Source organism: Gracilinanus agilis, chromosome 4 (assembly GCF_016433145.1).
Source record: "Gracilinanus agilis isolate LMUSP501 chromosome 4, AgileGrace, whole genome shotgun sequence".
Lineage (NCBI taxonomy): Eukaryota > Metazoa > Chordata > Mammalia > Didelphimorphia > Didelphidae > Gracilinanus > Gracilinanus agilis.
Window position 1 is genome coordinate 389,691,407 of NC_058133.1, and position 12,172 is coordinate 389,703,578.

Below are 12,172 nucleotides of genomic sequence, written 5' to 3' on the forward strand. Positions count from 1 at the left end.
TATCTAAAACCATCAACAAGCATTATATGCAATGGGGATAAATTAGAAGCCTTCCCAATAAGATCAGGAGTGAAACAAGAATGCCCATTATCACCTCTATTATTCAACATTGTACTAGAAACACTAGCAATAGCAATCAGAGAAGAAAAAGAAATTGAAGGTATCAAAATAGGCAATGAGGAGACTAAGCTATCACTCTTTGCAGATGATATGATGGTCTACTTAAAAAACCCTAGAGAATCAACTAAGAAGCTGGTAGAAATAATCAACAACTTTGGCAAAGTTGCAGGATACAAAAAAATGCACATAAATCATCAGCATTTCTATTTTTCTCCAACACATTAGAACAGCAAGAGGTAGAAAGAGAAACACCATTTAAAATCACCCTAGACAATATAAAATACTTAGGAATCTATCTACCAAAACAAACACAGCAATTATACGATAACAACTACAAAACATTTTCCAAAAAAAATAAAACTAGATCTCAACAATTGGAAAACCATTAATTGTTCATGGGTAGGATGAGCTAACATAATAAAAATGAACATTCTACCCCAATTAATTTACCTATTTAGCGCCATACCTATCAAGCTACCAAAAAACTTCTTTACTGAATTAGGAAAAACTATAACAAAGTTCATTTGGAATAACAAAAGATCAAGAATATCAAGGGAAATAATGAAAAAAAATGTGAAGGAAGGGGGCCTAGCAGTACCAGATATTAAACTATACTATAAAGCAGCAGTCATCAAAACAATATGGTACTGACTAAGAGATAGAAGGGAGGATCAGTGGAATAGACTTGGGGTAAATGACATCAGCAAGACAGTGTATGATAAACCCAAAGAGCCCAACTTTTGGGAAATGAATCCTCTATTTGACAAAAACTGCTGGGAAATTTGGAAAGCAATATGGGAGAGATTAGGTCTAGATCAACATCTCACACCCTACACCAAGATAAATTCAAAATGGGTGAATGAAATGCTGGTGGAGCTGTGAACTGATCCAACCATTCTGGCTGGCAATTTGGAATCATGCTCAAAGGGCTATAAAAGAATGCCTGCCCTTTGATCCAGCCATACCATTGTTGGGTTTGTATCCCAAAGAGATCATAGATAAACAGACTTGTACGAAAATATTTATAGCTGTGCTTTTTGTGGTGGCAAAGAACTGGAAAGGGAGGGTATGTCCTTCAATTGGGGAATGGCTGAACAAACTGTGGTATATGCTGGTGATGGAATACTATTGTGCTAAAAGGAATAATAAACTGGAGGAGTTCCAGGCAAACTGGAGAGACCTCCAGGAACTGATGTAGAGCGAAAGGAGCAGAGCCAGAAGAACATTGTACACAGAGACTGATATACTGTGGTAAAATTGAATGTAATGGACCTCTGTACCAGCAACAATGCAATGACACAAGACAGCTCTGAGGGATTTATGGTAAAGATGCTGCCCACATTCAGAGGAAGATCTGCAGGAGAGGAAACATAGAAGATAAACAATTGCTTGAACGCATGGGCTGAGGCGGACATGATTGGGGATGTGGACTAGAAACAACCACACCAATGCAACTATCAACAATATGGAAATAGGCCCTGAACAAGGATACATGTTACAACCAGTGGAAATGTGCGTCGACCATGGGTGGGGGGAGAGAGAGGGGTGAAGGGGAAAGTAGAGGCATAAAGTATGTAAACAGGTTAAAAATGAATATTAATAAATGTTTAAAAAAAACTTTCTGACAAAGGTTTAATTTCCCAAATATATAAGGAACTAAGTCCAATTTACACAAAATCAAGCCATTCCCTAATTGACAAAGGGCCAAATGACATCAATAGGCAGTTTTCACTTGAAGAAATCAAAACTATCAATAAACACATGAAAAGTGTTCTAAATCCCTCCTGTTTAGAGAAATGCAAATTAAAACAACTCTGAGAAAAACCTTAAAACCTTACACCTAGCAGACTGGCCAATATAGCAGCAAAGGAAAATGAAAATGTTGGAGGGGATGTGGCAAAATTGGGACACTAATACTCTGCTGGTGGAGTTATGAATTGATCCAACCATTAAAAGGATAGCAGCCCTTTGATCCAGCCAATTCCACTGCTGGGTTTGTACTTATATGTCAAATACTTATATTTCATAATAAGTCAAAATAAGTCAAAATATACAAAGATATTTATAGCTGTGCTCTTTGTGGCAAAAAATTGGAAAATGAGGGGCTATCCATTGATTGGGGAATGGCTGAATAAATTATGCTATCTGATGGTGATGGAATACTATGGTACTAAAAGGAATGATGACCTGGAAGAACTCCAAGAACTGATGCAGAGAAAAAGGAGCAAAAACAGGAGAACATTGTATACAGAGACTGAAACATTGAGGCAAAATCAAATGTAATAGACTTTCCTACTAGCAGCAATGAGTGACCCAGGACAATCTAGAGGAACTTATAAGAAAGAATGCTATCCACATCCAGAGAAAGAACTGTGGGACTAGAAACACAGAAGAAAAATATATGATTGATCATGTAGTTTGATGGGGATATGATTAGGGTTTGATGTTAAAAGATCACTCTATAGCAAATATGAATAACATGGAAATAGGTTTTGAACAATGATACATGTATAACCTCATGGATTTGCTTGTCAGCTCCAGAGTGAGGGGTAGGAGGGGAGGGAAAAATCATGAATCATGTAACCATGGAAAAATATTGTAATTTTTTTTAAATTGTCTTTTTCACTTTCTTAATTCTACATGGTCTGAAAACAACAAATAAGGCACTTATTTGTAGCATTGATTTCAAATGTATAAATTCTTACACTGAAATTTTAAATAACGACTATCTTAAGTTCAATGGGTTTGATATGACACACTTACCAACTAGTCCTTTTCTGTTAGAATCAAATTCTGTCCTCTTTCTGATTCTATTTTGAGTTTGACATGTCCATTTCCTTCTAATACTTTTCTTGAAGAAACTATTTACAGCATCTGTAGAGAAATGGCTTCTGAGTAGTTTTGGTACATTTGGCTTCCTTTGGGGTCTTTATTCGGACTGATATTTTTTAGCATTTTAAGCTGTCTTCCTCTGGGCCTACCAAAACATTAAGATCCTTTAGTATCAAGAGATTGATTGTCATAGGTAAGTTAATCACATAAAGCTCTTAAGTGGGATGGCACCCCTTGAAAGCAAGGACTACACCATTTCCAACTTGGTATCACCAATTCCTGGCATAATGCCTCTTTTATTTAATTACAGTCCAATTCAGAAAATATTCATTATGTTCAAGTTGAGAACATAGGATTGATGCAAGAGATATTTAAGGGTAGAAGTGGAGGAAAAAACTTGGTATTTGAAACATAGGGAGAAAGAAGAACCAAGAACCAACTCCTACGAATTGTGAGCCTAAGTGGCTTAAATTGCATTATGAATAGGAGAAAATGAGGGTTTTTTAAAGTGATTTATTTTATTTTATTTTTTAAAAATAAAAATCTTTACCTTCCATCTTAGAGTATTGATTCTAAGGCAGAAAGAAGAGTGGTAAGGGATAGACAATGTCAAGTGACTTGCCCAGGGTCACACAGCCAGGAAGTGTCTGAGGCCAAATTTGAACCCAGAACTTCCCATCTCTAGGCCTTGCTCTCAATCCACAAAGCTACCCAGCTTTCTCCAACCTGCTGTCTACCAGAGACAGTGAACAATTTTATATAGAAGTTATATTGCTATCATATATATGCTGTCATTCATAGATAAGCCATTTTAAGTGATTTTTAGTGGAAAATGAAATACTCAATTGTTGGTGTTTCATTTTTTTTTTTTTATTGTTTGTGTGTTTGTTTTTAAGGATGTGATTCCTTCCCAGAAGTAGTTTAGAAAACATGACTACAAAGGGACCTTCCAACTCTGAAAATTCTATAATTCCATAATTCCCTTTCCCCAAAGTCAGAAGTACTTCTTCCAGTAATTTGATCACTTTTGCCCCAACCAAAAACTTCCTTTTTCATTTTTTATTTTATCATTTCATTTCTCCCCAGCTATAGGTGTCTTTGTAATAGTTTCAGGACTTCAGATGTTCTTATAAACATTCCAGTAGCTATTTAGCACAGTGAATAAGGAACTAAACGTATTGGCAGGAAGTCACAAGTTCAAATTCTGCCTCACATACTCACTAATTGTGGAACACTGAATAAATCATTCATTGTTCTGTGCCTCAGTTTCTTCATCTATAAAAATGGATTTAATAATAGTACCTACTTCTTACAAGCATCAAGTACAATCACATAAAAACAATATTTTGATTACCTATATTGTACATTGTATATTTGATTGCCTATATTGTACAATGCTAGCTATGGTAACTGTTGATGCTAAATTTTCATTTGTACTTCATAACTTTGCCACTGAAGAAACAAATTATAATTCAATGTAGGATGTTTTAGGGGAAGTACATCTTTGTAAGTTAGTGAAATAATTGTCTTCATCTCAAAATTCTGTCTTACTGGATATCCAAAACAAAACTCAAAAGAAAATGGAATGGAAAATACTACAAGGATATATGTTGCTATTCTGATTTCTTGTCAGAAATATTTATTTTTCCCTCAATACATGTAAATGTAAAATACAAAACGTAAAATTTGTAAAATTATTTTTTCAAACATTTTGAATTAAAAATATTCTCACTTTCTTCAACCCACTTTCTACCAGAGACAGTGAACAATTTAACATAGAAGTTATATTGCTCTCATACAAATATAAATTGTCATTCATAGATAAGCCATTTTATCAAATCCTTTTATTGCATGCTGAGCAAACCTTCCTATCCTAACCATAGAAGATGATAGACTTCAGATACCAGAGCTCTGTAATTCATGAGCCTTCAGTAATGACTTCCTTCCTAAAAGGTTAGGGGTCTTTCTCTTGAACATTGGTTATCACATATCAGAAATAGGACATAAAGCAGGTCTCCTGGAACTCAAGTTTAGCACTTTATCGATGTTTCTATGCTGATTATCAACATTATTAAGAAACCTAAACACCTTTTTATGGTTCACACTTCACTGCTGGGGGATATCATCATAAAAGTTTGGGGGAGGTTAATTTGTTCTCTTACTTCTTGAAAGTATACATTACGATTAGCTGTTTCATGACTCCTTAGGGAACTATATAACCTAATAAAAGAGTCTTTTGGCAACTTTCTCAACAAACACACAGATCTTCATTTCTTAATTTTCTTACATGCTAACCAACACTAATGCCACTAGGAGTGTGAGAAAGTACCAATGAACACTCAACACTGGATTAAAGGACCAATTGAAAAGGTAAATAAATAAAGATAATTTTTAAAATCATTACAAAATTGTATGTGCAATTAAAAGAACATTTTCTCCATGTTCTAAATTTTGGTATATGTGAAAATGACAATTTTTTCAGTCTCAAAATAATGAAGAAATTGTGAATTATTATGCAACAGATTTTGACTTTATGTAACATAGTGACTGTAATATTTCTGTGTTGACAACATATTTTCATCTCTCCTCTCAAAATTTGAAATTTTAGCAACATTCCATGTACAACTGGACTGAGGTCAAGGAATATGGAGTTACATGAAGATTCACATAGGGACGAAGGGATCAACAGTTCCTCCCAACTTATGGCTGTGCAGTTCTGTTTTGAGAATGTGAATAAATCCTGCATCAAAACCACATACTCCCCCTTTCCTCGAATGATTCTCTATGTGGTCTTTGGCTTTGGGATTCTGCTGGCAGTATTTGGCAACTTGCTGGTCATCACTGCCATTCTTCACTTCAAGCAGCTGCACACACCTACAAACTTCCTCATTGCCTCCTTGGCCTGTGCTGACTTTTTGGTTGGACTCACTGTGATGCCCTTCAGCATGGTGAGGTCAGTGGAAAGTTGCTGGTACTTTGGGGAGAGTTTCTGTAAATTTCACACCTGTTTTGATGGATCATTTTGCTATTCTTCTCTCTTCCATTTGTGTTTCATCTCTATTGATAGATATATTGCTATCACTGACCCTCTGATTTATCCAACCAAGGTCACAGTACGCATTTCAGGGATATGTATTGCCATATCCTGGGTCTGTTCAATAACATACAGTTTTTCTCTCATTTACACAGGGGTCAGTGATGATGGGTTGGAGGATCTGGTCATTGCTCTCAGTTGTGTGGGAGGTTGCCAGTCTGCAATGAATCAAGACTGGGTTCTCACTGCATTTCTCTTGTTTTTAATACCAACAGTTGCTATGCTCATCATATATGGCAAAAATTTTTTAGTGGCTAAACAGCAGGCTAGAAAGATTGAAAGTATCAACAGCCAAATGCAGGCTTCTGCAGAGAGCTATAAGGATAGAGTAGCCAAAAGAGAGAAAGGCTGCTAAAACATTAGGGATTGCTATGGCTGTGTTTCTTGTCTGCTGGCTGCCATATTTCATTGATACGCTAATTGATGCTTATGTGAATTTCATAACTCCAGCTTATGTCTATGAGATCTTATTGTGGTTTATTTATTATAGTTCGGCTATGAATCCTTTGATCTATGCCTTCTTTTACCCTTGGTTTCGGAAAGCAATAAAGCTCATTGTGAGTGGCAGAATCTTGAGGAATGATTCTTCATCAATGAATTTATTTTCTGAAGAAGTGGAAATCCACAACTGAGAAAAATCTTGGCAAAGAATTCCAAGGTAATGATGATTAAAAATGAAAGGTAAAATAGAATCTCTTGGACAGTTCAAGAAATGTAATCTACTTGTTTCTCAAATTCATAGAAAACTGCTTTCAAATGGTGATAATCCTGAGACATTTTTTACCTTCATATATACTCAGATGTTATTTTCAAGTTAATATCAGAAGTAGATAGTGCTTATTGACAAGGTCAAATTTTTATAAAACTTTGTTATGAGTGAAGATGATCCAAGGATGGCAAAGACAGAAGCAGAGATTCAATATGCACCAAAATATCCATAGCAGCCTTTCTTGAGATGGCAAAGAACTGGGTACAATATCGATTTCCATTAATAAGGAAAGGACTAATTTGAGAAATCATCATGTTTAATTTAAATTAAATTCATATTAAATAAGAAATGATGGAGAGGAGAAATTTGACAAATATAAGATTTGTATGAACTTATGTACAATGAAATAGCAGAGGCAGAACAATATACAGGGGCAACTAGATGGCTTTGTGAAAAAAGGTTTAAGCTTTTGAGATGGGAGGTCCTGGGTTCAAATGTATTCTCAGATACTTCTATTTCTTTGACTTTGGGCAATTTACTCTTCTGCCTTAAAACTAACAAATAGTATTAATTCTAAAATGGAAGTGAAGGTTTTAAAAAAAAGAAATCTAAATACAATGTCCCCCAAAATGTAAAACAAAATGTCATTAGATGGGATTAAAACTCTGACAAAAAGAAAAATGAGAGAAATCCCAGAGCACAGATAATGAAACCTAAGTCCTTCTTCTAAGCAAGGAGGTGAGAAATTGTGAGAGTAGAATTGTGGAAATTAAGTCTGATGTAGTTATTCTATTAGTGGTTTTTTTTTGTGGTTTGCTTAACTGTATTTTTGTATTACCAGGAAAGGTCCAGTTCTGTGTGGAGAGGTAAGGTGACATAAAAGGGATTTAATGAACTGTAAGTGATATAAAAACAGAAAGCATTAATAAATCTTTGTGTTGAAGGGATTAAACATGTCATTATCCTCACATATACTCATTTGATAAGAAAATAGATTAGAGTTGGGAAAGACTAAACTTTGTCCTTGTCCTTTTGCTTCTTTCTTCAAATAACTGAAATTTTACATTTTTTATACCTTTTCCATCAATGTTTGAGGCCAAATATAAAGGAAATAGCAGCAACTAGTATTTACATGAACACTTTAAGGTTTGTAGGGAGATTTACATGTAAGGGTCTCAAAAGACAAAGGTCTGTTGACCCTTGATGTCAGGTGAGGTCCAGGGTCTGAAAAGGCAAAGGTCTGTTGACACCTGATGTTAGGTATGTCCAGGTCTGGCTAAGGCCTAGGATCCCTCAGTTTCCACATTTCCCAACAAAGTTGTTGATAGAATTTATAATCTTTTCCCAGTCTTCTTTCCCAGATCTTTTCTCCAGACATAAAAACATGTTTTATCAGCACCTGCTTCTCCTCTTTCTCAGTTCCCATTATGTACCCAGTTACCCTCACCTTTAGTTCCTTGCTCAAGGTTCATCTTTCAAGGATACCTTGTTTTGAGAAAGTTGCTTGGATTTCCATTAGAAAAATTCCTTATGGTTTCCGGCTTTATAAACTCATTCAATAAACTGCACTTGGTTGCCATCAGCCATTGAGGTCCTTCTGATCCCTGACTTTGACTTGACTCTTTTTTCCCCAGCCCTTACTTAGGGTACTCTTGGGCCCATTCATCCCCTCCCTCGGGGCATTTACATTTATAGATATCTCTTTTTAATCATAGGAGGATTTTAGGATATGCGTATAATTGTTCCCATTTTTCAACTGTGGAAAATGAGGCAGACATAGGCTAACCAACTTGTCCAGGATGACACAGTCAGTGAGTATCTGAGGTTGAGTTTGAATGCAGTCCTTATTATTCAACAATCAATGCTGTCCTTATTTTGCCATCTAGTTGTCTGAAAACAGCAAATAATTACTGGAAACAACCCCAAAACAAAATATGTTGCAAATAATAAAATATTAAGACCAAAAATATACTAATCTCTATTTTCTGTGATTTTTAAATAAAACACTGTAAATTCTCTTTGATATTTTAGTGTATTTTGTTTCTTCTTTTAGAGGTTAAGTAAGGTCCCTACCTGCCTTCTTTTGGGCTTTGAATGGGAGAGATAGCAAAAAGATAGCCCAGTTTCCGGTAAATCTATTTATATCACCTCTCTTCTAGTTATTTCTACATCTACACAATAGAGAAATTTTTTCCACAAAATTGTAAGATATGGGGTTATGTTGTGTTATGTAGAGATGGCTGCATGGAATCCCTGCAAAAATACAGGGACAGCCTCACCCACCTGGAACTTTGGGTGAGGCTGTCCCTGTATTTTTGCAGGGATTCCATGCAGCCATCTCTACTGTAGTACAGCGAGAGGGGGGGTCATGACAGTTTTTTCAAACTTTGACTGAGTTCTGAAATCAGTTAGGAGTTTAGAATCTTGAAGGAGAGTCTCAGTTGGTTCTGGGATCTCTTGGTGAGAGTGTCAGACCAGCTGAGCTGCTTCTTTGCCTATCTGTAGAATTGAAAATTGAGTCTAGCTTTGGAATATTTATTTAAGAATTGTTAGTTTAGATAAACCCTTTGTATCTCCATAACCTACCTCATTTCCTACCTTCCTTCCCTTACCTTAAATGTCTGTGGAGTGAATAAGGAGAGTAAATCAGAGAGTAGTTCAAATCTGTGAGGGGTTTAACTATAATTTGACAGTATTTTATCTAGAGAAGTTAGTTAATCATCTTCTTATTCCCTTTAGATTTCAAAGATCACCTTGAGAGCTGAGTTAAGGCAGGACCTTGCTCAAACCCCATCTCTGCCTCCCTTCTCCCACCTGAGGTTTCTTTAAGCAACTGTTAGGGCTACCATTAACCCCCTTTTCCTGACAATTCAACCTTAAAGACCATAAACCCTTTTGTGTTTCAACAGACCTGTTAGTTACTTTGTCAGTTAATTAGTAAGAGAGGGAAGAAGAGGGAAAGAACCAACATATACTCTGGGCTTGAAGGGAAGCCGGGTTTCCATCTTGAAGTAAGGTGTAACTTCAAAACAAGTCCCTTCCTGTGAAATTAACTAAAGCCTGTAGTTAATTTCAGTTCAGTCTATTTCCCTCAGTTTGTCTTTAGTCTAAGTCCTAGCCTATAAGCCCTGCTGTCTTTGCCTATTTAGATTAATTCCTTCTTTCCCTGAAGAATTTTGTTCCCTTCAGTTCTATACTCCGTGACTTCAGCCTTATATTATATCCTGAATCTCCCTGTTCCAGTCTACCTGTAACCCATATTACTTACCTAGCAAGTCCCTGACAACCTCCCTTCAAAATCCCCTTTTACCACACACCTTTCCCAAATTCTCCCCATTACACTACATAACAGTTGAATAGTAGATAAAGTGCCAGGTCAGGAATAAGAAAGACATCTTTCTGAGTTCTAATCTGTCTCCCTATGCTTACTACCTATATGACCCAGGGCAAGTCATTTAACTATGTTTGCCTCAGTTTCTTCATCTCTAAAATGAACTGGAGAAGAAAATATCAAACCACTCAGTATCTTTGCCTAGAAAACCCTAGCTGAGCTCATGATGACTCAGAAAAAACTGAAAGAACTCAACAACAAAACATACATACCAACAGATTGGTGGTTGTTTGGAAAATTTTCCAAATACTTCTTCCTTCCTGTCCCTGTTAGTGTCTGTGTCTTCCATTCATATGCTGAACATTGGTTATTGTTCAGCCATTTCAAGTGGATGGAAATATATTTTAAACAATGAATTGGATTAAATGTGAAATATTTTCGTAACTTGTCTCTATGTTTCTATATCAATTTTTCTTCCTTCTTGCAACATTCCCTTAACTCTGAGTTGGGTTGTTCACATTAAAATGTTGTTTTTGAAAATGTGGTCTTTCTTTTATGCATGGAGGATGGCTCAAGCTAAAGGTTCTTCCATCATTTTAGAACCTGTCCTACTATACACCAATAAAACTCCACCAAATACCAAGATGTTCTTTAACCATTATGTAGATAGCAGTGTTGCAGAGATTTAAAAATAATAGTACTATGAACCTGTATTCTTAATTAACTTCAAATGAAAGCTAATAAAGAATTAAGCCAAAAAAAGCAAATATTGTCCTTTGCAAATTTTGTTAATGCATTAACATGGTCACCACTGCTTCTGAGCTCTGGGTTTTAGAATTCTAAATCCTGGCTTCCTTCTGCTCCTCTATGCAGCCTCTAAGCTGTCATTCCAGGTGGGGCAAGTACACCAATTATTACAAAACTACCACAAGGAGAGCCTATCATATGCTTGTATGCTGTGACATTTAGGGCCTCTCGGCCTTCTAGAGGGTTCAAGGACTTCTAGCCTTTGTCCTTGATGCCTTGTTCTTTCCCCAGGCAGCTTGCTGTGGGGCTTTCCCCCTATCTTTTCAGTCTTATATTTAAACACCTGATTGTATCAAGGTTCAGACTTTTAATAGGCGTAGCAACTCCCTGGCTTACCTCTGTGACACCTGCATCATGTCTACTTCCTGAGGCTCTAAAATTCTATTTCAGACTTAAAAATTGTTACTTTTCAGGTCCCTTCTGTAACAGACCAAGGGGCCAAGCAAGACAGCATTTGATGGAACTCTGAGGATCCAGGAGAGTTGGCAGATGGGCTGAGGCTGAGAATTCTGGGAACTGAAAACCAAGGGACTCTCACTGTTCTCTGGGCCTTTTGGGAAGGAAAGGGAGGTGGGTGGCAGTATTTCCTTGAGACCCTGAATACCTCAAAAAGCCTAAATCTGAGATTTTACCAGGTCTTCTGCTACTATAGCCAACCTTATTGATTCTCCATCTTCAGTGAACATCTGGGAAGACAAATATTGCAGTTTCCCCTGTGGCCTAGGAGCCAGAGACTCTGGTGGGAGGGAGTGGCCCTTGGGGGGCTAACTAAGCCTTGGTTGGGTTTAGTTATTGCTCTTCCCTATTTAGCCATTTATAACCTTTTAGGATAGGAGTTTTACTGGAGTCCTGAGTCAATTAACTAAGATTGAAAGTTACAGAAGAAATCTAGTTACTGCTCAACCCTGGAAGAGACTGAGAATAGATTATCAATAGTTTCATCATCATCCTCTTCCCCAAAATCTTTCCCCTTAATCCCTGACTACCTTGTTACTGAATAAACCCCAGTTGAGTTGTTTTAAGGCAGAGTTGTGTAGTATAGAGAGAGGGGGTCATGATAGTTTTTTCAAGCTTTGGCTGAGTTCTGTAATCAGTTAGGGGTTTGGAATCTTGAGGGAGTAAAGTCAGTTGGTTTTGGGTTTCTCATGGAGAGGGTTCAGACCAGCTGAGGGCTTCCTTACCTATCTGTAGAATTGAAATTCAGCCTGGCTTTGAAATATTTATTTAAGAAATTGTTATTTAGATAAACCCTTTGTATCTTCCTTCCCTATTTTATTTC

At 36.6% G+C, this 12,172-nt stretch overlaps 1 protein-coding gene across 1 annotated transcript; it reads left to right on the forward strand.

Moving 5' to 3' along the window:
- Window positions 1-5,597: 5,597 nt before the first annotated feature.
- Window positions 5,598-6,678, forward strand: LOC123245583 (trace amine-associated receptor 9-like). Its single transcript, XM_044674530.1, is given in 2 exon segments — window positions 5,598-6,382; window positions 6,384-6,678. Coding segments are annotated over 2 exon segments (1,080 nt in total).
- The last annotated feature ends 5,494 nt before the right edge of the window (window positions 6,679-12,172 follow it).